At 52.4% G+C, this 24,088-nt stretch overlaps 11 protein-coding genes across 11 annotated transcripts; 7 read left to right on the top strand and 4 right to left on the bottom strand.

Moving 5' to 3' along the window:
• Positions 1 to 1,041: 1,041 nt before the first annotated feature.
• Positions 1,042 to 1,254, top strand: CABS01_01940 (uncharacterized protein; the record flags this gene model as incomplete). The annotated part of the gene is made up of 1 exon (XM_060535319.1): positions 1,042 to 1,254. One exon carries the CDS (start codon positions 1,042 to 1,044, stop codon positions 1,252 to 1,254), a length of 213 nt encoding a protein of 70 aa, XP_060398508.1.
• Positions 1,255 to 2,165: 911 nt separating this feature from the next.
• Positions 2,166 to 2,408, top strand: CABS01_01939 (uncharacterized protein; the record flags this gene model as incomplete). Its single annotated transcript, XM_060535318.1, has 1 exon — positions 2,166 to 2,408. The coding sequence occupies one exon, from the start codon at positions 2,166 to 2,168 to the stop codon at positions 2,406 to 2,408; it is 243 nt and encodes an 80-aa protein (XP_060398507.1).
• Positions 2,409 to 3,583: 1,175 nt separating this feature from the next.
• CABS01_01938 (uncharacterized protein) lies at positions 3,584 to 5,158 on the top strand (the record flags this gene model as incomplete). The annotated part of the gene is made up of 1 exon (XM_060535317.1): positions 3,584 to 5,158. The coding sequence occupies one exon, from the start codon at positions 3,584 to 3,586 to the stop codon at positions 5,156 to 5,158; it is 1,575 nt and encodes a 524-aa protein (XP_060398506.1).
• Positions 5,159 to 5,735: 577 nt separating this feature from the next.
• CABS01_01937 (multiprotein-bridging factor 1) lies at positions 5,736 to 6,439 on the bottom strand (the record flags this gene model as incomplete). Its single annotated transcript, XM_060535316.1, has 2 exons — positions 5,736 to 6,041; positions 6,284 to 6,439. 2 exons carry the CDS (start codon positions 6,437 to 6,439, stop codon positions 5,736 to 5,738), a joined length of 462 nt encoding a protein of 153 aa, XP_060398505.1.
• Positions 6,440 to 7,895: 1,456 nt separating this feature from the next.
• On the top strand, positions 7,896 to 10,007 carry CABS01_01936 (uncharacterized protein; the record flags this gene model as incomplete). The annotated part of the gene is made up of 2 exons (XM_060535315.1): positions 7,896 to 8,486; positions 8,586 to 10,007. The coding sequence occupies 2 exons, from the start codon at positions 7,896 to 7,898 to the stop codon at positions 10,005 to 10,007; spliced, it is 2,013 nt and encodes a 670-aa protein (XP_060398504.1).
• Positions 10,008 to 13,146: 3,139 nt separating this feature from the next.
• On the top strand, positions 13,147 to 13,777 carry CABS01_01935 (glutathione-dependent formaldehyde-activating enzyme; the record flags this gene model as incomplete). The annotated part of the gene is made up of 3 exons (XM_060535314.1): positions 13,147 to 13,267; positions 13,378 to 13,586; positions 13,697 to 13,777. The coding sequence occupies 3 exons, from the start codon at positions 13,147 to 13,149 to the stop codon at positions 13,775 to 13,777; spliced, it is 411 nt and encodes a 136-aa protein (XP_060398503.1).
• Positions 13,778 to 14,411: 634 nt separating this feature from the next.
• Positions 14,412 to 15,185, bottom strand: CABS01_01934 (uncharacterized protein; the record flags this gene model as incomplete). The annotated part of the gene is made up of 1 exon (XM_060535313.1): positions 14,412 to 15,185. The coding sequence occupies one exon, from the start codon at positions 15,183 to 15,185 to the stop codon at positions 14,412 to 14,414; it is 774 nt and encodes a 257-aa protein (XP_060398502.1).
• Positions 15,186 to 17,568: 2,383 nt separating this feature from the next.
• Positions 17,569 to 18,944, top strand: CABS01_01933 (fasciclin domain-containing protein; the record flags this gene model as incomplete). The annotated part of the gene is made up of 4 exons (XM_060535312.1): positions 17,569 to 18,197; positions 18,251 to 18,463; positions 18,522 to 18,668; positions 18,743 to 18,944. The coding sequence occupies 4 exons, from the start codon at positions 17,569 to 17,571 to the stop codon at positions 18,942 to 18,944; spliced, it is 1,191 nt and encodes a 396-aa protein (XP_060398501.1).
• Positions 18,945 to 20,725: 1,781 nt separating this feature from the next.
• Positions 20,726 to 21,475, top strand: CABS01_01932 (uncharacterized protein; the record flags this gene model as incomplete). The annotated part of the gene is made up of 1 exon (XM_060535311.1): positions 20,726 to 21,475. One exon carries the CDS (start codon positions 20,726 to 20,728, stop codon positions 21,473 to 21,475), a length of 750 nt encoding a protein of 249 aa, XP_060398500.1.
• Positions 21,476 to 21,654: 179 nt separating this feature from the next.
• CABS01_01931 (HD domain-containing protein) lies at positions 21,655 to 22,302 on the bottom strand (the record flags this gene model as incomplete). The annotated part of the gene is made up of 1 exon (XM_060535310.1): positions 21,655 to 22,302. One exon carries the CDS (start codon positions 22,300 to 22,302, stop codon positions 21,655 to 21,657), a length of 648 nt encoding a protein of 215 aa, XP_060398499.1.
• A 346-nt stretch (positions 22,303 to 22,648) lies between these two features.
• On the bottom strand, positions 22,649 to 23,717 carry CABS01_01930 (uncharacterized protein; the record flags this gene model as incomplete). The annotated part of the gene is made up of 4 exons (XM_060535309.1): positions 22,649 to 22,959; positions 23,103 to 23,217; positions 23,448 to 23,645; positions 23,694 to 23,717. 4 exons carry the CDS (start codon positions 23,715 to 23,717, stop codon positions 22,649 to 22,651), a joined length of 648 nt encoding a protein of 215 aa, XP_060398498.1.
• Between the last annotated feature and the right edge of the window lie 371 nt (positions 23,718 to 24,088).

Genomic DNA, 24,088 nt, shown 5'->3' with positions numbered 1-24,088 from the left:
ACTAAAGGATTACTATAGTACATATAGACGCTACCCTGCCCTCGAATTCCGTACTATTTAACCTTAACCCTTTTTATAAGTTACCTATTCTTTTCTCTATTTTACCCTCTCCCTTATTAAAAGATTACTAAAATCGTAGTTTTAATAGCTTATTAATAAGTTAATATTATTATTTAAAAATAAGTAACTTATTTTTATATATAAGTACTAGGAGTTTTATTATTATAAAAATAATAATAAATATACTAGAGTATTTAAGAGAGCTTTTTAATAAATTTTTAATACTATTTAAAATAATTATCCTCGAGTTATAAAAAAAAGCTAAAGTATTATATTAATACGGCCCTATCCGTTTTATTAATATTAATAATACCCTTTTTAATATAAAATATATTAATAATACTTTATAACTATATTATTATATTTTATAAATTATACTTAATATTAATAAGGATTTTAGTATTATTTATTAAGTATTTTATTAAAGTTATTATTATAGAGTTAGTTTAGTTATTAATATTTTAATAAGTATTTTAACTTAACTTAGAAGCTTTTATAACTCTTAATTAAAAGCTTTTAAAGGACTTATAATTAGACTTTTTACTTATTATAAATAAAGTTATTATAATTAAAATTATAGTACTACTTATAAACCTTAATAATAAGTAGTTAGTAATATAGTTATTTTTCTTTTATAATAAGCTTAAAAAAGTATCTTAATTTAAGTACTAAGTAAGTACTATACTATTTTATTAAAATTATATTCTTATACTTATAATTTAGAAAGAATTAACTTTCTTTAATAATAAGGTACTCAGGACCGTACGACATATTGCTTTTTGACCGACGAGCCTAATGTCCAGAGGCAGCCAGAGGCAGAACACTGTCAGTATGCGTACCTTGCTGTTTCAATAGGGATGCAAAGTATCAACTACCTTACGTGCCTTTTCATAAAGCGCGGGTACGTCAAGAGTCTGCGCGAGCTCCCACAAATGAATGCCCATGGTAATCATAAATAAACTACAGCCAGTCCACTGAGACATGATACTGCCCATTCGTCATGACACAAGCACGACAAGCCCGCCCCAGCCCAAGCACAGGTGCTTCATCGTCTTATACTTTGCCTCATTAGATTGCGACATTGCAAATCGCAAGCCTCGCATGCCAGCTCTCCGCGATCTTCGTTGTGTACCTATCCGTACCTCTCATGCCCCTCTGCCTTTATCATTCTGTCTCAATTCCACGTCCGTCTAACATCGGGTAAGGACTCTCTACTCTACCCTGACAGTCTGCCTTCTGTTTCCGCCAGTCTTTGGAGCCCGTGAGCTGTCAAAGAGCAAACTCTGGTCCATCCCGACTTCCTCGCCATTTTTCTGAACCCTCATCATCCTCTTTCCACCTCTCACTCCTCTCCCTCTCACTCTCACTCTCACCACACCCCCCCTCCCTTCTTCGTCTTGCTCATCTCCCCTTCATCACTGGAACCCCTGACTTTCTTCCCCACGCTTCCGTTGAACTCTCCCGGCAACTGCAACCTTACCCGCGCCTCTTGTCGATTTGCTCTGCCCATAGCCCACCCTTTCGACCGTTCGGTTGGGTCCTTTTTGCTCCCAGGCATTCCACCCACCCTGGTCTTGTTTGCGCACCGACTTGACCAGCCCGGGGGTGGTCGGTCTACTTACGACACGAGGAAAGGAATTGTGAAATCTCTGTTACGGATCGCGCACAAACGCCCGGTCGCACCCTCTGTCGTTGTCTCTCTGCTCTCTGCCTTTTTTCTTCTCTCTCTGTGTGTGCGTGTCTGTCAGCCGATTCTCATTTGGGGCTCTCGGCTTTAAATATTCTGGCATCTGCACTTTCCTTACGCCTCTTGCCCTCCATCTCGTCCACCTACCTTACATACGCCTCCCCCATCTCAAGGATTATCACTCCACTCTACTGTGTCTCGGCACCAGTTCCAGCCTCGACAACGCCTCTCAACAAGCAACCATATCCACAGCTGTCTTTATAATCCCCGTTTCTTCCCCAGATTCTTCCGTACAGAAACAGATCCATCACCATCGGTACGTGGAGCCTGTCGACAACGCAGCAACATCCAGACTCTTTGTCTAACACCTGCGTGATAGGACTTCACCTGTTCATCCCCTCCGGCACACACAATCAAAATGCCTGCCAGCCAGATCCAGATCGCCTCGCCTCTACCTATTTCTCCTCAACGGAGGAATCTGCGCCTGATGACGGACCAGGATCTCTACACAAGTTTGAACGCGACTCTCGCCTCGACCACCCACCGCCCGGTGACGCCTGTACATATGATTCAAGAGAACGACTACAGCGTGCCGGCGCCTCCTCCACCAAGCCCGGTATCATTCGCTACAGACCACTGGCAGTCATCGATCCGCCGATGAGATGTTCTTGTTCAGAGCTACGAACGAATTCTTTTTGCCCACTGTTCGACACAAGGGCTACTCTTTGCTTGTACAATCAGCATACGGACAAATCATGGGAGTACGGGGCGAAATGCGCGGAGCAAACTATTTTTTTCTCGAACGGCTCGCGAAATGAGGTTTACACAAAAAGCAGGACTGGCACATATCATGGGTTTCCTTTTCTTTTTCTCGGTCTGCATACGGGGTTATTGGCAGCAAGTAGCCACCCAAAAAACGTTGATGGTTTGAGACGACGATGGGCGTACCACCTTACACATTATTCGGAATGCGCACTCGTTTTCGGTGTGCAACTAGGAAATTGGCCTTTCTAGCTATGAATTAACATTGATAACACATTTTCTTTTCGCAACCGCCTTTGCCTATAGCTGCTGCGTTTAAAACACCCGGGGATTGTGACTCGTTCTGCGAATGGTTCGCCGGTTGACAGGGGGGCAAAAGGGCCGTCCCATGTTTGCATTGGAACAGCTCGAACAGCCTAATCCACCCGGGTTGTTGACAGATGGACAAGCAAGGAATCTCAAAACAGCAGTTACAATGCTTTTCCCAAATTTGGATTGCGAGTTTGGAAGTCGGGCAGAATATTCGTCCATACTGACTCCCTTCTGCACTTGTTCAACTTTTTTTTTCGTCCCTTCCATTTTCTCCGGGGGAACCTCGACGGGAAGAGCTTCCGTTGCCCAGACGGTTGGGTCCCATGGAAAAATAGAAGGTGGAGGATGGTGCCGAGGTTTCGCCTGCTGAGAAAGCACGGGCCATCAACACCAGCGCCAGCGCGCCCCACCACTTAACGCGACTTCTCGCCTGCATCGTGTGCTCCTTTCGAAAAACGCGTCTGTCGCGGTCGGTGGTCCGCAACCCCCTTAGCCCGGCGCGTTGCTGCCATCCGTTGCTCCATCATTTCCGCTCCCCACTCTCCTTCCAATGTACAAAACCTCTTCATACTCTTCATGACTTCTTGATACTTTCAACTTGTACCTTCTACACGAACCGAGACTTTTTAATTGCGCTTGCCAATCCTCTCGACTTCTACTTCTCAACTTCACAGCTTCCGCTTGTAATCTGCATCGCTCTCGACCGCCTACGTTTTTCTCCCCTCATCACCTAGACGACCAGCACTTGCACATCTCGACGCAATGGCTCGCGCAGCTTCCCGTCGGCAGGTCAAGCCTGTTGCAACCACGCCAGCGACCAACCTCATCAGCAAGTACGGCCGAGTCTCCAAGACACACCCTGCTCCCGTAGACGACGCTTCAAAGAAGGTCTTCTTCATCGGACTGCCCTCCTCTCTTCCCGACGCCAAGACGGAAGTTAAGCCAGAGATTAAGCTCGAGTCCAGCCCGGAAAGAGCTCTCCCCCCTCAGCCTACAGCAACACCCTCAAAGAAGCGCAAGGCAAGATCGAACGACGAGGACGTCTCACTGAGAGATGCGAGAAGCGACGTCCCAGGATGCGAGTCTCTGAAGCGTCAGCGGGTCTTCAAGAGTGGGAAGGACGAGCCTGTCCCCATTAAGCTTGAGGTTGTCCCCACAACCGCAACCACCGCCACTGCTGCTTCTACACGAAAGAGCACCACATCGCCAGTCGCCGACAGCCGCCGAAAGACTCGCAAGTCGGACGTCATCTCCCAAGCAAAGACCGAAGTGCGCAAAGCCAACCAAAAGGTCAAGCGAACAAAGAAGCACAATGCTACAACGTCAGAGATCAAGGAGGAGGTTGTCAAGAAGCAGCTGCCTGCCGAGCTTCTGGAGCTCTTGGACCTGCAACGCGCCATCCTCAAGACTGTTTCTCTTCAGCTCGTGCACCAAAACAACAACGCACCGCTTGATATCAGCTCGATCGCACCTCACGTAGCCCGCACATGGGGAAAGAGGAGAGTCACAGTGGACGACATTCGGAGATGCATTGCCATCCAAGACACAAAGACACCAGGCCAGGAGGACGAGTCCCTCTGCTCGCCCTTTATCGTCACCGACTACGGCCGTGGCAAGCTCTGCCTCGAGATGGATCTCACCAAGAACATTGGCCGCATCGACGAGAATGAGCTCTGCCAACAGTTCGAGAAGAACCTGCACATCATGTGCTCCCAGCGCGCCATGGATGAGATGTCGGATCTCGATATCTGCTTCGAGAACCTGAGCTTCAACGACCTGCCCAAGTCCGATATTACTGTTCGTCACACAACCATGTCGGAGAACCCCCTGTTCGCCAAGGGACAACGCGCCTTGACTGGAATCAAGAACGACATCCTCAAGAAGCAGGAGAGAGAGACGCAAACCCAAGTATCGAAGTTCCCGGCACTCAACCCCAACGGCACCAAGATGACCCTCCTCGACAGACTCCGAGCCAAGGAGGAAGCCAACGCCAACATCCAGCTCCCTACCGGCCCCGAGATGGCGAGAAAGCGCGCCCTGCAGCGGGTGGGAGACATCTCCGCCGTCCTCTCCATGCTCGTGTCGTCGTCGAATGCGGCCGGACAGATGGTTGTGTCCTTCACCATGCCTGTTCTGCAGCAGAAGCTCAAGGACTCCCTGCGTGTACCCATGTCCATGGAGGAAGGTGTCGATGCGGTACGTCTGATTGCCAAGGAAGTCGCACCGGAATGGTTGAAGGTTGCCACGGTCGGTGGTAAGGAGCATGTCGTCATCCAGACGAGACGCAAGCCGTACGAGGCGGAGTTCGTTGCGCGAGTGAACCGACTTCTCGCATAGTTGAATTCATCTGAGGGAGAGGTTATCGGTGGAAGTGTGTTCAGGGGATTGGGTTGATGCATAGCATAGCGTGTTTTCTGCATACGGAGTTTGGAAGATACCACAGACAGAGGGATGAGACTCACATGGAGTTGCAGGCGCTTGGGTTCACTTGAAGGGGGGGCAAACATGTAGACTTGACACGATAAAGGTGTAAACAGTCACACATTTAGAGACTGCAGGAGATGCAGATAATGGATTCAGTGTAATCGTCAGCTTTGGAGTCGCCAACTCATCTATTGTGCTGTAAAACGTCTAGGAACCGTAACCTTCATAAAGAGCCAGCCTCTCGAGACTGTTCTGAGTCTTCAGTCTTGTTTCGTGCTATGCAACCCAAAGCCGAGGTCATTTTGTTGTTCAACACGACCATTTTTCGCCTTTCCAAGGATCCAGACTCCCAGCGCAAACAAGGTTAAAGCCACGAGCGCTCTCTCTCTCGTGCTGTGCCGTGCCCTCCCCGAGACTATGACGATTCCACCGATTGAGTTGAGTGGTATCAATCAAATAAGAAGAAGAAACTACTGGGAAAAAAAGTTGCTCATTTCTTCTTGGCGAAGCGCGGCTCGCCAATGTTGGCGCCGCGCAGCTTGACGTTGAGGACGCGCTCCATGGCCGACAGGATCTTCTGGTCGGGGGTGGCGCTGCCGCGCTCAAAGTCGGCGACGATGGACTGGGTGGTGTTGCACTTTGTGGCGAGGTCCTTCTGGGTCATCTTGGGCTCCATCTTTTGGCGCGTCTGGGAGATTGCGTCGCCGACCTCCTTGCCGACCGTGTTGGGCTTGATGATGTCGTCGGAGCGGTCGACCTTTGTGAGGCGCTGGCCTTCGACGCCGGGCTTGGTGGCCTGTTGGAAATGAGAATTAGCAACTTTTGATGTGGGAATTTTGCAGACTTTGAGAGTTTCGCTGGGAGGGTTGGCTTCAAGAAGGGTTTGCTCTCTTTCCTCTCCATCTCCCGTCATCAATTGAGAATTGTGGAGAATGGAGGGGTGAGGTTGGGCAAGGGCTCATGATGTCAAGCGTGAATTTCAAAGGATGCCGTCTATCGCGCAGGAGAGGGATTGCCCAGGAGGGAAAAAAAACATACAGCATTGCCAGCGGCGTACTTCTTCTCCGTTCCAATGACGGAACCGCTGCGCTGAGCGGCGTTGAGGGCGCTCTTTCCCTTGATGACGGTCTCTCTCTGCACGCCTCCGCCGCGGGCCTTGGAGCCGATCTTGGTGGCGGTGTCCCAGTCATCCATTGTGGGCGGTTCGGTTGGGTGTGTGAAGAGTTGTGTGTTCAAGAAAGGGGTGATTCGATTGGTGCGAAAGGAGATGTGTCCTTCTTTCGCTGTTCGTCGGGGGGTTGGTGATGTGGTCTCGTGAGGTTTGTGTTGTTGGTTTGTCGGTGGAGGGGGGAAGGAAGGTTAGATAAAAGAGGGTTTCGTTGCGTCAGTTTTTGGGAGGCGGCTGTTCAAAGAGACAGAGGGGGGGCCCTGAATGTCTTTGTGGCTGGTGCGTGGGCTGGTCGGCAAATGACAGGTATGGAAGTCGATGGACTGGCATAGATGGCAAAAAACCGGTGGGGGGAGGGGAGTCGACGGGGAGGGACTGCGCGAACTGAGTCAACCGGCGGAGGTAAGAAGGGCGGATATCCCTGCATGTGCCTAACGCCGCCGCCGCAGCAGAGCAGAGCACCAGGGCAGATCCGACTGTCAGACTGGGCTGCAAATGGCGGGGTGACCGACCTGACCTGAAGAGCCTCCCCCTCCTATTGCTGAAAGCTGTTCCCCAGCTGACGGGAGCGCTCTGCGTACAGGTATGGGAGCCTTACCGCATCTTCTCCCGGTGGCTGCCCCGGCCGGTCTCTATTTTTGCCTGACTGCGCCACACATTGGATTCGAGGCCCTCGAGGTCTCTTTTTCATCGTCTTCCATAATCAGGTCAGCCCGTTGGAATTCGGAAGAGCGGCCTCCAGGGAATACCTTAGGTATGGGGTATTATTCATTCCATTGTCGCTCATCGCATTTAACGGAAGTAAGTCGTTGATTCCGCCCAGGTTCCCTTGTCGGCTGTGCAACCTGACCCTGGCCATATGGCAGCAGCTGCCTTTGTTGTGTTCTGAATATGGCAACCTGCTTGCCTTGATCATGATCAAGCGAACTGTATTCCGGGCAATGGCTTCTACGGATCAATGGTGGCCATGCATACGACATGTCTGTATATTGGAGAGCCGTCCTGGCCGACGTACCTGGCCGACGAAGTGTCGGCCATGACTGTTTCACCTGGTTGCAGCTGGTTCGATGTTGATGACTAAGCTCGCTCATGGAACGAGGTCCTCACGTTGAGGTGGGTTCACCAAGAGTCTTGATCTCATCGAACATGCTCATCGGCCCACAACCCGCCCCGTCCTCCACCGAAAGACCCGATCTGGCAATCGCCATAGCCAAGCTTTCGTGATCCTTGACTGGAAGAGAGACGATTTTTAGAAAAAAACAAACATCGCAAACAACACCATCTCTTCATAATGAAAATAATATACAGCACTTCATCTTCATAACACTGCCGGGCACTGATTCCCCCGAACACGGCCGCCGGCATCCTTGCAACGACGCCGATCTCTACACGTGGTGAACAACCGGCCTCGGCCCCGGGGACCCCCCAAACACCTCGACGGCCCGGCCCGGAAAAACCACGAAGCATACCTTACCATACACCATGACCGCCGCCGCCGCACCGGGCCTCCAGCCCTTAACCCTCCTGGCAGGCTTCACCTACTACTCCCTCCTCGGAACCTACCTCGACACAGCCCTCCTCCTCGCCTTCACATCCTACCGCAACAAGCGCCTCCTCGCAGACCTAATCTCGCCCTACGTAGACCCGCACCTCCTACGCAACCAGCTCCTCCTCCTCCCGGGCTTCCTCCTAGGTTTCGTTCTCTTACAGATATGCCGCTTCCTCCTAGGCCTCGATGCTCCCACCGCGTCAGAAACGGAAACGAGAAAGTGGAAGACGACGCCGGTGAAACCGCTCTTGATCCCTTGTACCACGACACACAGGCGGACGTTCCCCGAGAAACACGCCTTTGTGTACTCGTACCTTGTCGTCGGCATCCCCGTCGGGTGGAAGGGCAACTACGGCGGCATGGTCTCGTGCGACGTCGACGAGGCAGGCTGGTTATCGTGGTTCTCGCTGGCGCCGCGGACGGCGGGACGGGCGTGGTTTCACGTGGATCCGGCGGACTATCTCGAGCGCGGGAACGGGCACCTTGGGTTGAGGGGGAAGCTTGATGCGTATCTCACTTCTCAGGTAAGGCGTCCTTCCGCTCAGCCAGGTTTATCCAGAATTTCACTCGAGCAAAAACGTGCTACATGAGAATGAACACAAGACTCACATAAGTCACGACAGGGCGCGGATCCAGCGCAGTATCCCAACGCATACCTCGTCACCGCAGCCCGGTTCCTGGGATACCACTTCAACCCGGTGTCCTTTTGGTACCTCTACTCCAGGGACAAGGAGCTGACGGCCATGGTGCTCGAAGTGAACAACACCTTTGATGAGCGGAGGATGTACTTTCTCACCACGGACGCCTTCCCGTCAGAACAACGTCTCGACGACGGTAGTAATAGACTACAAGACGGCATCGCAGCAGAGTCGGCCTCACAAGACGCAGATGCAGAATACGCCGCCAAAAAGACGCAGCAGATCAGGATGACAAAAACCTGGCCAAAGGACTTCCACGTCTCCCCCTTCAACTCCCGCAAGGGATCCTACGCCCTCTCCGCGACAGACTTCTTCCCACCACCACCACCGTCCGGCGCCGGTACGGCAGGAGCCGACTACAAATACACCCTCGACAGTACAATAACCCTCTCCTCCTCAAAACACCACCCCAAAATCGTCGCCCGTCTCTTCAACTCCGCCCCGGCCATCGACCCAGCCACCATGACCCCCTTCCAGAAAATCGTCTTCCTCGCCCGCTGGTGGTGGGTAGGCTTCGTTACCTTCCCCCGCATCGTCAAAGAAGCCGCCGCCCTCTCCCTCCGCAAGGGGCTGCACGTCTGGTTCCGCCCGGAACCCCTGAAAGAGAGCATCGGACGGAAAGCCGACGTGACGGAGAGCCGGCTCGAGCCCGTTTTCCGGTCTTACCTCCGTCACCTGGTCGCGCAGTCCACGGCCGCCATCGCCCTCACGTACATTCCCGCGGGAATCACTACCACTTCTGGAGCAGGAGGAGGAGGAGGCCTCACAGAGACGATGCTCTCGCCCGCCGCCCAAAAGAACCCGAAACGTGCAGAGCACCTCGACCTCAAAGTCCTCACCCCCGTCTTCTACACCCGCTTCGTGCGCTACGCACACGACCTCGAGGCCATCTGCTGCGAGTTCCAGGACAACGGCACGCTCTGGATCTCGCAGCCAGAGGTCCTACCGAAGCTTATTCTCAAGAAACCCGCGCCGCCACTAAAGACGACAAACATTCTAGACTACGTCTATTTCAGAGCCATACGCGCCCTGCGGCAGAGGCCGGACCGCATCGAGCGGCCACTGACCTCGGCCACGAAGTCTCCGGAAGCCAATGACGGCGGCGCCGGCGCCGGCGTACAAAAAGTCGATATCCGCGACTTCCGCATTTCCTCCATGGACGGCTTCGTCCTCGGACAGACGGACAGGCAGACGCGGAGTGTGTACAGGTCGCTCGTGCTACGATCATTTCTCGCCGACCGACTTGCGCTGGGGAGCGTGGAGCTCCTAGATTTGCAGCACTTGATCCTGCGCGCGGGCGTCGCTTGGGTCTTGTCGTCTACCGTCGCTCCGCTCATGAGGTTATGAGAGATACTTTGATACGAGTACCGTAGTACTCAGTAAGCGCCATGCATGTGGCTCACGTTTTGTGTTGCTACCTACTAGAGACACCGCGCAATCAGCCGCGCCTATTAGAAAATCATAGAGAAGGAGAGAAGAGCTAAGATGTAACAAGCAGGAGAGACAACTCTCTAAACTTGCTCCAGGTAGATGACGATGTCCCTCTGGCTGGACCAGTCCATCTCAGCCTTCAATGTATGTCGTCGATGATCAAACAAGGCAGCTAGGTAGCTAGCTGCTCCTAACCTGCATCGCCCGGCTGGGTTTCCCCCCGTCCCGCATATGCGACGAGCTGTCTTCCGTGGCTCACTGTCATTGGGGGAGATCTCTTTTTTTCGTCTCAGATAAGCCCGAGGAGATAAGTTGATAGCTCACCTACATTTCATCATTTACTTGCCGCAGTCCGGCGTATCATGAGCAGCAAACGCACAAGGACATCACACATCCACACACCGAGCTGCGCTGTCATGGATGCTGGTGAGCAGATCCCCCAAGCTGTGGATCTTTCCAATGGTTACAGCTGGGTATTTGAAATACTCGTCTCTCTTTCCCGTGGTTCTCCCCAACCAAAAAGCATATTTGGCAGGTAGTCTGATTAGTCCATGTTGGGGCGGGCGGGCAGTGGACGCCGAATTGCATATCTTTGCATGCGGTACCTTACCTGGAAGAGGGGTTCCCTTACCTCATGTCTGTTACAGTGGGGTGTCAAAGGTTCGTGTGCAGCGCACAGTATCCCGCAAAAGTACCACTTTTCAACAGCGAATAAAAGCCTAATTATGATAAAAAGACTAAATTAAAAATCACTATATAACTATTTTACTAATATTTTAGTATATATATAAGTTGCACTATGTTTTATCTATTAATTAAAGCGTTAAATAAATCTTTTTATAAGTAGGTTTTAAGAGGCTTTTATGATAGTGGGTTATAGGGCCTCTTGAGTGCGAATAGCACTGTACTTCTTAGTAAATTCATCTTTCTTCTCTACTCTACTTATATATCTTACTATAACGTACTAATATAACATACATTAAAATATATAAAAAATACTTCTATATACTTTATATACTTAAATATTTTATGAAGATTTTGAATTGTTCTGTTTATACCTAAGTTTATAAGATATTTGTAGTTATAAAGAGACGTAATTAGTGGGCTTAAGGTGACGCACTGGGAGGGTGTACACGAACTTTTGGCACCCTACTGTAGCTTGCATGGTCCAAGCAAGGGAACGGTATACTCGAACTGAGCACGCGGCATACGTTCGTACCCTTACTCAGCATGTCATCTAATGTGTAGATTGTGCAGCGTTTGTGGAAGAGAAGAAAACAAGAATCTGTCAGAAGATCATCTCATGTTTCAATCGTTGATTCAACGTTTTGTCAATGGCATCTGGAATACTTACCTAGCTGTGATTCCGAACGCTGTGTGTGAGGTGGCGCACATTTCCCCGCCCATGTTTGGATCCCCGATTTCCGAGGGGCCGGGGGGAAGCTGGTGTGGAGGGGAAAGTCTTTGAGAGTGGACTCAGTGGAGGGCCGGGGTCACGTCACACCTCTCCAAACATAGGTTGCCCACAGGCGCCTCGCGCTGGATTTGGTGGTTGCCATTACTCGATTCGCAATGATTTGCAAAAGAATGCTTGTTGAACCGCTCGGGCACGGGGCCGATAGGTGGGCATCCTAGGTATACAGTATGCACCTATGCCAACCCGGCAGTGGGGTCGATGCGCACACGCTTGACACTTCATACTGACAGAACCTTCGACTCCTTGAGTCTTCGAGGTGCCGCAGAGGATTAGGTATCTGGTGTGTCGTGCTAAGGTGCCGGCGAGCTGCAGCAGCACTAACGCGGGTCCCGCATCGAAAATTCCAAATCGTCCGGTCCAGGGTGGGCGGCTGGGGGGGCTGCGTTCGAGAAGACCATACAGTGTTTCTCGAAGCTCTGATCCCATCTTGTCAGCAAACCGCAGCTTCGATCAAACGAGGATATCTCAAAGACGTACCTTTTGCCATGGAGAAGGGGCTCTAATGACAAATTGCGATGATGAAAGGATCTTTTCTCCAAGGGACCCGAACGCCCGTCCGTGGCTGGCGCAAAACCGAGCATCGGTTTGATCCTCACCTGCTATGAGCCCCCCCTTCCGGGCCCCTCCGCGGGGTCGAGCTGTTCGAGTTCGAGACATCAACATCCAATGCTCGCCTGACTAGCATTGTCATGTCATGCCACAGATTGGTCGAAAACCGCTCGCCGTGAACATATTCTGACCAGACTCGGTACTGTCTCGCGTTGTACTGTGCTGTGCTGTACTTGGTCGTGTATGTAGCGAGTTCGAGAGCATGGATGTCATCCAGACTCTTGCTGATATACGGTGCAACAAGGATGAGCTGGCCACAGGTCGAACAGAAACGCCAAGGAACTCAGGATCGCCGTGGCCTGCAGCGCTGACAGAAACGTTTCTCGAATTGGTGGATCCCTTCTCCTCACTGCTTCCCAAAGCTGTCCAAGCACCCAACATCTTGTTTCCAGGGTTGGGTTGTGTTCGATGTCCCGGCTCCGAAAGAGCCTAAGCCTACCGCCACGAAAGGGTGTGGTCTCTCGAAGCTTTTCATTATGGAGGACTCGTCGGATGTATAAAAAGAAGTTATTTTCCCTCGCGAATAATGTGGTTAAGTCTTCCTTCCAAAGATCAAAGCACAAACGCCAATCTTCGGAAAGTCTTCCCTCAACGTCTCAAAACCGTAGCTTGAGTTGTGGTCGCAGCCAATTCACCATCGGAAACTCCCATCCCACGGTTCGGACACTTCTCCCCGCTCATCCGGTCTGGATCCAGGATCGGTACCTCAATAGGGTAAGTGACGTCGTCGGAAATATGTAAGCGCCTCAAGTGGTGTTCGGAGGTCGCCAGCTAAAACTTGATGCGCCACCAGATACCCCGCCCCCTCCATCGACAGAAACAAAAAGGGCTTGCTCCCGTCTGGTGTTTGTCCGCTTGGGAGTTTTGCTGCACTGCACTGTCTTTCAACGACTTCAAATCTGTTGTTGTTCTCGAAGGATTCCAGCCCATTTTCAACGTACCTCTCCGACTTTGCTTCATATATTCAACATGCCTCTTACGGGACACTGCCTCTGCAAGGCCGTCACCTACAAGGTGGACGTCGACGCCCCTCTCATTACCGGCTACGATCACTGCGACGATTGCCAGCGCCAGAGTGGCTCGACATACTGTACGTGTTCTCTGCTGCTTTCCCACATAGTTTTGTCGTAGCATAGAATCGGATTGCTCGATCTTTCGACTTGTGACCTGGGCGTGTCTTGGTTGCTGACCCTGGATTAGCCCTTGTCGCTGTTGTTCCCAAGGATAAGCTTACCATCAACGGCCCTACAAAGAGCTGGGCGGGCAAGGGCTCATCAGGCAAGGATGTTCACCGCATCTTCTGCTCCGAGTGTGGCTCGCCAATTGCTCACGACCCCGATGCGGCCCCAGAGATCATCGCTCTCAAGGCTGGTACCCTCGATACCGAGATCAAGAAGAACCTGAAGCCGGTAAGTCGAGCCATGAACGCAACACCGATCGAAGACATTTTCTCCATTGCTGTGGCTTTGAATCGTGATGATGGCATAGGCGAATGTCGCGACTAATGCGTCATCTCTAGGACACCGAGATTTGGACTGTCGGCAAGCTGCCCTTCTGCCAGGAGAACTTGGCAAAGCCCTTCAAGCACATGCCCGAGTAAATTCGGACGTACGGTGTATCGAATAGAGTTGAGATGCATGTAAGATGGGATATACCCCTAGGTCTTTGGATGAAGGGTCTGGGACCCAACTTATATGCTGCGCGGTGGAGGGAACAAGACTAGCATGGACGAGTGGGATGTGGGGAGTTTGTGGGTGTGGTGGGTTGGCGTGAGAACCTGGAGGGTTATGATGGCATCGGGCTCGACTCGACCTCTTTTTGACCCACGTCCGTCGTTACCCAAGTATACGCAGCTACTAGGTTAGCTCGGACGAAAGATTTTGGAAGGACTCATTAGAAATTGAATGCAAGGCAATTGCTCTACAAAGACACAATCGATCGTGCCTCGCCGTCCAGGTGACATCCTCGTCCAAGGCGTCATCACTGTCACAACCCCATTGTCAAGGGTCAGAAGCCAGCTGCATTTGATAAACTTTCATAAAAGTCTTGCATTATGTCACTTATCACAGTCACGGCTCAGCCAAAGAGAAAGGGGAAAATGCATCCATTCAATGCTCATTAATACTTGAATCGTGAACAGTGCCGGACGTTATCATTACTTCCACCACCAGACATCTCTTCAACCCCGACTTTCTCTCACGCGACGACGGCCAAACTGCGTCTCCAAGAATCTCTTACAGTCCTGCGAGAACTGCGATACCAGCAGCACCCATCAAGAGGCCACCTGCAGCGTAAGTTGGCATCGCACCACTACCAGCGGTTGTGCTTGTGGCCGCGGCACCCGAAGCTGTACCGGTGGTGGCAGTTGAAGCACGGGTAGATGAAGTACCAGTTGCTCCCGAAGCGGAGCCAGTCGCAGCAGTAGATGGGCTCGTCGTCGTGCGGCTTACAGCAGTGGCACTCGCGGCTGCACCAGTGATGGTGCCAGGTCCCTGGGGGCCGCTAGCCGTATAGTAGAGAGAAATGGCCGTGTTGCTGGGAGCTTGATCGCTTGTGACAGTGGCTCCAGTAGTCACGGGAGTAGCAGCAGCCTCTATGCCGGAGTAGATGCTGGCGAAAACAGCAGTGGGAGTACCTGTGCAGAGAGCATTGGAGGCAGATGAGAGGACGCCGCTGTAGAAAGCTAGGTTTCGCTCGCTGCGGAGACCGTGAACAGTGAGGCATCGCTCGCAAGCCAACTTCTCGGCGAAGAAGCTACCCCCGCAGATGCATTGAGCGTGTGCCTCGTAGTCGATAGGGTTGGTGCCATTGGGTTGACAGGCGAGCTCAATGTTCTCAATTTGGACGCAAGGGGGCAGCTGGGCACCAGAACCTGTCTGAGGCTTGCAGACAACATCTTGGTAGGGACGGGTGGTCTGGCGGATGTCGAGAAGGGCCGGGATAGACCAAGCTTGGGCGGTAGAGGGAAGCATGGCTGCGAGGCCAGCGACGATGGTTGTCTGTCTCATTTTGGTGTAGTTTGTGTGTTTTGACAAGCCGGTCAAAGTTGGCGTGGTAGTAAGGAGTTGGATGATGAAGGAATTCTTCAAGAGGATAGATGTAACGGAAATGGATGTGGTAATTGCAAACAAAAGAGGCTGGTGTATTGGTGTAAGTGGTGGAGGCAGTTATGGAAGGCTTTGATGATGTGTACACTGTAGTTGGATGTGAGAAGAAGAAATGGATCGGGGAGAGAATTGAGAGAAGGGGATTAAGAAGAAAAGGAAGCAGAACACAAAGGCATTGTCCAATGAGTAGGCTGCTGCCTGTGTCACAACCAACGGCAAGTGCCCTCTTGCGGTGACTACCACATTTACCAAACCGGATGCTTGTACCTGACCTTGGCTACACTACCTAAGCACCAAGGGGGCAGGAACAGGCGTGAGAGCGCATGCGCCGAACCGGGGCAAACGGGGAGGGTATCGTGGACAGGATATACAAAGTTTGGATCTTTGGTGTTTGACCTTACCCTTTCTGTATTCCTTGTTTTCCTTGAGGCATGCAGATTGACATTTTGCCATCATTACCGCAACTAACGCGCCATTAAGGGCAAGTTTTGCCGGAGGGGAATGTTGCCAGAACAGACGGTTTCTCACGCCGGCGGAAATTGAATATTGCGGCACAGCTAAACACCTCGTTCGCTCCTGTAGACACACACACACACACACACACACATGTTGCAAATTGTCCAGTCACGGTCGAGGAAGATTTCGCGTCGAGTTGGACCAACTCGAGCAGCTGGCCGAAATTGGCCTAGTGAAGCAAGGATGGCACTGTCCACACCTTTAACGGATGGGAAAGCTCGGGCGTAAGTGTGGAGTCAGAAGCTGTCCTTTTGGCAGGGGAGGCAACACCTTATCGAGGGCGCCTGGGGTGCTCCTCATCAACATGGACCTTATTGCCAAGCGAAGCAGCATCCATAATCATCGTTGACTAGGTAGGTCCATTGCAAGGTACAAGGTATCCGTATCCGTACTTTGGTGTTGGACCTTCACCTTCCCGTCCTTTCTTTTGCGGGGACTCTTGTAGTAAGTGCTTAGGAACCACCATGCGAGGTGCTACCTCAATGCTTTGGATGAGTTCCTGCCACTGGCCAGTCTAAGGACCTTCCTGCCCTTCTTGTTGTCGAGTCACTCGTGACATAGGTACCTGACCATACCTAAGGTGATTGCTACCTCCACAACTAGGTAGGCCGGAATTGACTAGACGACTTGATCTACTATTATTCGGTCCAGTTCCTCCCGTCGCAAATGACATGGCAAGTTGGCCTCAAAGGAAAGTGGCACTTCGACCTGTTCCATGACCAACATTCATGGCCCAACGACAGCAGAAGCAGCAGCAGCAGCAGAGGGATATTGATCAAGAAGGAGTAAGGGATCAATCCCTGGCATTACATCGAATGATTGAGGCACTGCTGTCATCAGTCGCAAGGCGCCTTCAACCACGTGCCTGCCACAAAAAGCTCGGGGCAACCACCGTTCAACTCTGTTCCTGCAGGCAACGCCGCAGGGGTGAAATAAGCTTGCTTGTAGTAAGCATGGTCTTGCCTGTATCTCAGTGCCAAGGCCCCCAGATGTGGTAGGAAAGACGCTGATCTATTCGACGACGCACCTCCCTCATCTTTGACAAATCCTTCGACGGCAGACAACTGAACTAGCCAGGCGGTTTTTGAACCTCTTTTTGAATTCGAATTCGAATTGGCAACTTGTTTTGTAGTTCGACAACACATACAACGGAGGACCTCTGCGGTTCGTGGCGCGCTTCTCACCTTGCATGAATCGGCTTCTCCACGCCAACCGTCAGCCCTACGTTTTCTAGTGCCGCTTCGTGCATAGGTGTTCCGCCACAATCCAGCACTTTGAATGCGAAAGTGATTGCATTCCAGGACTCGATCGCTGAGCAGAGTGCAAAATTCGAGCCCTATAGCTAATTGCTGCATGAGTCTGCCAGTGGCCGCTGGGAACGGCCCCGTCAATACAGTATGGCCTGGTCCTGAGACCTGTGTCTTTGCGACTCGCATCCCAAGCCAGAGTGTCTTTGTTTACAGCACTATCTCACCTCAATATCTGTCTCGTGGTGTAGTAAGACGCCGCCCTACCGTAGCTTGTCAGCCAGCTTCCTGGTTTGGTCTGGGCTTGGATTGTGGCAGAAACAATGCAGGCAACGCACTTGCACTGCTGCTGAAGCTGGAGGGACACTATCTTCAGCTAGGCTCAGCCTTCCGTCTGGCTTGTGCGGCTGAAGGACAAGTAGACGACTTCTTATATGGCACTCTTCGCCATCTGATATTCCAAGCTCACAAGCTACATGTTGTCCTGAAGCAGACACTCACCCCGGGTTCCTACTACAAGTATGCGCTTCGTCCCAGAGCTCGCTGTCGCTGTCGTGAGTCTCGCGCCGCGAGCTTGCGCTGTTGATCCGTCTCTACATTCACGACAGGCTCAGCAAAGTCTCAGCAATGCGCTGACAAGCCACGCCGATCTCTCCACGTTCAACGAAATTCTGAACGGCTATCCGAGCATTATAAGCAACATAACCGCTGGGACGAAAAATAAAGTTACTCTCCTAGTGCCGACCAATGTTGCCCTCGCCAAGTTTCTTCAACAGTCCAACGTCAGCGAAATCACGCAGCTTCCCGTGAACCAACTCTTGACCATCTTGCGATACCATACTCTGGATGCTCCGTTGACGGCCTCGAATTTCAGCGCGCCCAGGGGTATCACAGTCCCCACTAAACTTCGAGATGAGCTCTTCAACCTTCGGACACCTGGACCTGCCATCATCGACCAGTACGGCGAAGACGCTCAGGGTCAGGTGCTTTTTATTTCACCGAGCACCATTAATCCCACCAAATTGAGAGTCAGGCAAGGGACCCCTTCCGATGATAACACCGCAAGCCTGCGCGGTGGCCTTGGTCAGACTGCCGAGCTCACATCGATCGATGGGGTGTGGGATGGCGGATATTTCCAATCTGTCGATGCGTGAGTCGATACCCTCCGCCTACATCAAGGGACTCATTCTGATAACCTCACAGTGTTCTAGAAGCCCCGGCAGTATGTTCCACCACCATCAAGAAGCTCTCAAGCTCACTATCGGCTCTCGGAGATGCATTGGACAAGATCAAGCTATGGAGACAACTCGACAATACCGCCAACATCACGTGCCTGGGACCCAACACCGCTGCTTTCAAGGAGGCAGGCAGTCCCCAGAGTTCTCTCGGAAACGAAGACCTCAAGAACGCGTTGCTGTGAGTCACAAGCCACGAATGCAGACTCTAGCTCTCGTTCGACTGACCCAAATAACAGTTTTCACACTCTACCTCAGACAGCTTACAGCGACTTCCTCGTGGATGGCCAGGAATTCACCTCGATGGCCAACGTGACTGTTCGCGTCACGATCAAGGACAACGAGATCTGGTTCAACGATGCCAAGGTCATTAGCCCCAACGTCCTGTGAGTACTACAATGCATAATCACTACCTAACCAGCAACAATACCTAGACAATGAAGCTGATGGCTTTTGACAGGACTAACAATGGACTCATCCACATCTTGGACCGCGTTATGTCCGCCAATGCCCTGCCGGACTCCTCGACTTTCTCACCAACGGGAACGGGCTCGGCTACCCCTACTTCACCCGCCACGCCCCCGAATGCCGGGAACCTCATGTCAGAAAACATTCGTGCCGCCGCAGTCATTGCTCTTGCGGCTGGTGTGCTACTTGTGTAAGATGATATGTTCAGGGATACCAAGGGGCTTGTTTCCTTCTCCGGCAGGGAAAACTTAGAAGGGAAGGAGGGTAGGAAGTACGGGTGACCCTGTTTATGCAATTTTGAGCAAGTTAGTTTGGCAGGTCAAGGAAGGTGGCACTGGCACCCTGTGAATAAACAAACTTTCAGATGAATACACCACGAGAACAAACCCATATAGGTCCCGTCAATTCCATTCTCGTCACCAGCCAGCAGGCGCCCGTCTAGGTCGACGGGTCAGGTCAAACTGGCTGGATGGTGGAGTGGTTTGAGGTCAATAATTAAAATCGCCAACCAGCCTACTCGACGACAGGCTCAGCGCATACGAGAGTACCCGAGTTCGAATCCCAGCATAAGCACCAGAATTTAGATTTCCCAGCATGAGCACCAAGAGATGTAGCCCCCAGTTCAGCACCGAGGGGGTGAACTCTTTTGCCAGCTTCAGTTCAACTCTTTTTTGAGTGTTTTGGTATTTTGATACGTGGTCCTATGGGGGTAAAGCATGTCTACTCTCTTTTGGCGACATTGTAAGATGAACATGAGGCTGAAATGATTTCGGCGATGACTGCACTACAGAAGAGAAAATTATTCACCAAGTATTTGATGTCCGAGATCATCATATCAGGTACTGTTGGGTAGGTAGGTCGGTGGGTTTTCAGCGTCAAGAGATGGTTTGATCAGCTCCAGCAACTTTGCTCGGGAATGCGCCCAAGATGCCGCTACCTTTTGGCAGTACATTGTTTTCTCGTTCGGTCGTGTGTCAACGGGAAGTCATCCCAAGGAAGCTTGCACCCAAATGCGATTGATCTGCAACTTGACGACTCTTCAGATATCAATTGTCTAGTAACCCAGGTGACGCTTTCGTAAGCCGTTGCTCTGCCGTCGTCAGCGTCAATCATATCTCACCTAGTGCTCTGATGCAGTCGTGATACGATCTTTCTGGAAGGTTGCCAAGATTGTTGTCTCACATATGAAAAAAAGGGGGCGAGAACCCTAGCAACGCGGGATGCCTCTGCCCTCTGGAATCCTCACCGACTAGCTCGTCCCAAGGATCTACCGTACATGTCAACCCTCCTCATCCGGCCGATCCGCTCCCCGCCGCTTTCTTGCTTACATTCGAGTTTCGTTTCATGCAGCTCAAACCAACCATTCTGTATCGTGTCAAGGGAAGACAGTATGGGAGTTATCTCAAAAAAGGTTCCAACACGAGATGTGAAAGTTCCTTTCCAAGTCAAGGATAACTCGGCAACGCCTGCGTACTTCCGCACTGGCACACCGAGAAATTCAAGAATCCTGACTCTTTGTCTACGTCACTCTACTATTAAAAAAACGGGTACCAGAGCCAGCCTTATCATCCGCTTGGGTCCTTATTTCTGGAGATTAGGATCATATTTTGTGGCGCCCCTATGGTGCGTTTGCGTGGGGGGTCCGTCCGTATTTGAAGCTAAGGGAGGGAACTAAGGTAAGACACACAATCCTTGGGTCGCTCATGCTGAGCTGTTCCCCTTCCAGTCCGCGCCAGCTTCCCAAAGGTAACCCCCCTTCCTCCCCCTCCCCTCGAGCAGAAAAAAAAAAAGAAAGAGAGAAGTTGGAGAAGCTCAAGTTCATACTACCACCTTCATCTCGAATCAACTCACAAGGCCCGCGGTCCTAAAAAGTCCGCATCGCAACCCCGGTCTACCCAACAAACCTCACACGAAAAAGGACATCAACTCTCCCCCCGCTCCACAAGCAAAAAAGAAACAACGGGGCGGACCACCGATGGGGCTTCAACGGCCTCCGAAAGGAGGGACCCACGTATCGGTCATGCTCCTCCGCGCCGTCGGCGATCTCCCCGCAATCATCTGGGAGGTCCTGGCCGCCGTCGCCTGGGAAGGGTGGGTCTCCGTCACGAACCAGCTCCGTCTCCTCGTGGCGACCTACCCGCTCATGGTCCTCTTCTTCTTGTTGTCCACCACAGGCGGCGGCGGACCTCTCGACGTCACCGTCGTCCTCGTCAGCACCTGCTGCGTCGCCTATATCTACGCCTCTTTTCTCTACTATTTCCGTTTACGGGACCGGCTACCCTGGGCCTGCCTCGTGGCGACGCTCCTCTGGTTTGACGGCGGCGACGGGTCCAACAGGCAGCTCATGCGCCGCGGGGCGGTTGCCGTCTTCATGTTGGCGCGGGACGACGACTGGAGCGCCGTGGTGGAGAAGAGGGTGAGGGGCCAGACGCTGCCGTGGCAGGACGGGAGCGGGTTCGCGTTTCTTTATAACTTTGAAGGGCGCGAGTTGCTGAGGGAGGTGGCGCTGTTTTGGGTCAATACGCTCTGCTCGTCGTTTGGGCGGCGGCGGGTGCACGACGACTTCACGCTGCGGACTTCCATCAGGATCATGGACGTGCTGGTGTTGCCGCTGATCGGGGCGGTGGACTGGGCTTGGCGGTACAGGCAGGCTCGGAAGCAGATGAGACTTGTCGAGGAGGAGAGGAGGAGGAGGGGAGGTATGGGGTTGCAGGAAGGGAATTGAGTTGAGTGACAAGGAGGGACGGGTTCGTTGAGCTTATTTGAAGGATGTAGTATTCTTATTCGAGTAATCGTAATAGTCCGCGTTGAAACATGGACCGTAATATTCAAAAAGACGAAGCTGGGTATCGAGTTGAATCGAAGGGAAAGTCATATACGTGCAAATTCCTCGAGATCGACCTTTCAGGCACTGACAGGACCAGCCTCGTCCTGCCACCACTCCATAAAAGTAAGAAGCCTCTGGGTCCGCTCCCGCGCCATCTCCCTCCCAGCATCCGTCTTCATCATCCCCTCCAACCTGACGAGCTTCTCCTCAAAGTGCTCGATGGAGTCGTCCATGCTGCGCGCGCCCTTTGCGCCGCCAAACGTGAAGCAGCGCCCGATGCCCACGGCGCCAATGGCGTCGAGGCGGTCGGCGTCCTGCACGACGGCGAGCTCTGGGTACTCTGCAATCAGCGCCCGTACGCGCGCCGGATCCTTGATCTCGCTGGAGTAGCTGACGCCGAGGCAGATTGTCTGTACGCGGGCGGCGAGGTCGGGGCTGGCGCCGAGGGAGCAGAGGAGGGTGGAGACAAGGGTGGATGCGTCCTCGCCCGGCTGGAGGTACTTGCGGTCGCCGACGTCGTGGAGGAGGGCGGAGAGGGTGATTGTGTGTTTGTCTAGGGCCGGGGTCGTAGCTGGAGATTGCGCGTGGATGCGGTGGGCGAGGGAGACGACGCGCTTGATGTGGTTGAAGTCGTGGGAGGCGTCGTATTTTGCCATGTAGGCCTCGACGTATTTTGTCACCTCGGAGACGAGCTCCTCTTTGGTTGGTGATGCGGTTTGAGCCATGGTGAAAACCGGGGTACTCTGACTTGAGTATCCGATGAATCTTGAACGTCTGTAGATGGGAAAGATTATGTTTGAAGAACTGAAGGAGACTGGATCGTCGATGGCGTTTATCAATGACAACGGCAAGACTTCTCGCTGATGGATTGGTAATCCGACCTTTTCAACAGGGCTTTACCTTGAGGACGTCTAGCTAGATTGAGTGACCGAGTCGGTAAAAGAGGGGCTGCTGCCTTGGATCGTTGACTCAGGCCGGCGACGTAGCAACTTTCGTACGCGACTTTGTTACGACGCGCCAAAGTAGATAGTCGCAAGATCGTCGACGAGAAACGCGCTATCATGTGACCGTTCACGTGATGAAGATCAACTGTAGGTGGATACCACCGCTTCCAGTCTCCACATGGCTTGTTCCTCTCACGGGCGATCCCGCTGTTTCCCGCCAGGTCTTCCCGCTACCAACAAAGACCACGGGCAAACGGCACACCCTCGACTTGAGCACACCTGTGCAGATCTTGGACAGTGGCCAAGCGCCTGAGAAACAACGTCCAAAGACCAAATCTGTTGTAATGCTGCAACACACGTAACACTCTTGAGCGCCCAGCTTGTCAGCCGACATCGATCTCACCATTCTGAGGTCAGACCGCTTCACGCTCGCAGTCGCTTTGTGAGACATCTGTCGGCATCAAGGAAAAGGCCGATATGCCAGAGTCGCAGCCGGCTTACGAGGCGCCGCCGTCTTGCGACCTGTCACAGCCCTTTCTTCGCTTTCTGATTAATCTGATGGAGTGACAATCTCGATGGACCTTTCGCATAGTTGCGCTCCAGAACCACGGCAGGCATTTCTACATCCCAGATCCCAGATCCTAGATCCGATGAGGGAAATACCACGAGCGGGCTTGCCGTTCCGTTCAACGGGGACTATAGTCCATCAGTGTGATGGACCTCACATACCCGCCGAGACTAGAGACGCATGGAGCCGTATGACGCACCTTGAATACTATGCCGAAGAGGGATGGTGAGAACTGAGAAGGGGAAAAACTGACGCCGTATCTACAATTCACCTCCATCATCTTCTCGAGGTGTGGGTGGCTCAAGGGTCACGCAGTCGCAGCGGATGTCGACCGAAGGCGGAGAACGGCAGTTTGTACTTGGCGGGCCGCACCACGATCGGCCATGTCGACTGACAGGGCCAGACCGCGCAGGGCAATGCCCACGCTGCCAGTCTGTGTCACGGCAGACAAGGCAGAGGGAAGCACGCACTTTAGAGTACGCTGCCCCGTATTCTGCGCCCTTTCCAGCTCCGGATCTCGGTAGTGTTTGATCTCCTCCAGCCCTTTGGGCCAAGTCTGTGGGTATTGTCTTTGGGCGTTACCATCGTCCCGGCTTACACTTACGAAGGCATTTAACCCTCTTGACATTGCCGGAGACTGACCTCGAATTTTCTGCATCGCTAGATCTAGAGAGAGCCTGCCGTGGTTCGACGTCTAGGCAGGTACGAGAAGCAGCTGGCAAACCGGAGGACGCAGACCAGTCTGCACATCACCCAGGCAGGCACCCAGGGAACCAGAAACATGGCTTCTGGCATCATATTTGCTCTTCCCTTTCTTCCGACTCGCGCGATCTTCGGTTCTTCCCTGGTCGAGCGGCTGGGAAGAGGACGGGACGTCAAGTGACAATTCGGATACTCCAATGAGGAAGGACATCAATCTCAGCAAAAGCTCGCGCATTTACATGCAGACGGCATGCATATTGACTCGTTGCATGATGCAGTATGCCAGTTGACTGTCCG

This window comes from Colletotrichum abscissum (assembly GCF_030869225.1).
Source record: "Colletotrichum abscissum strain IMI 504890 chromosome Unknown Scaffold_3.1, whole genome shotgun sequence".
Taxonomy (NCBI): Eukaryota; Fungi; Ascomycota; class Sordariomycetes; order Glomerellales; family Glomerellaceae; genus Colletotrichum; species Colletotrichum abscissum.
Note: the sequence above shows the minus strand (reverse complement) of the source record. Positions and strands in the feature narration are given on the sequence as shown.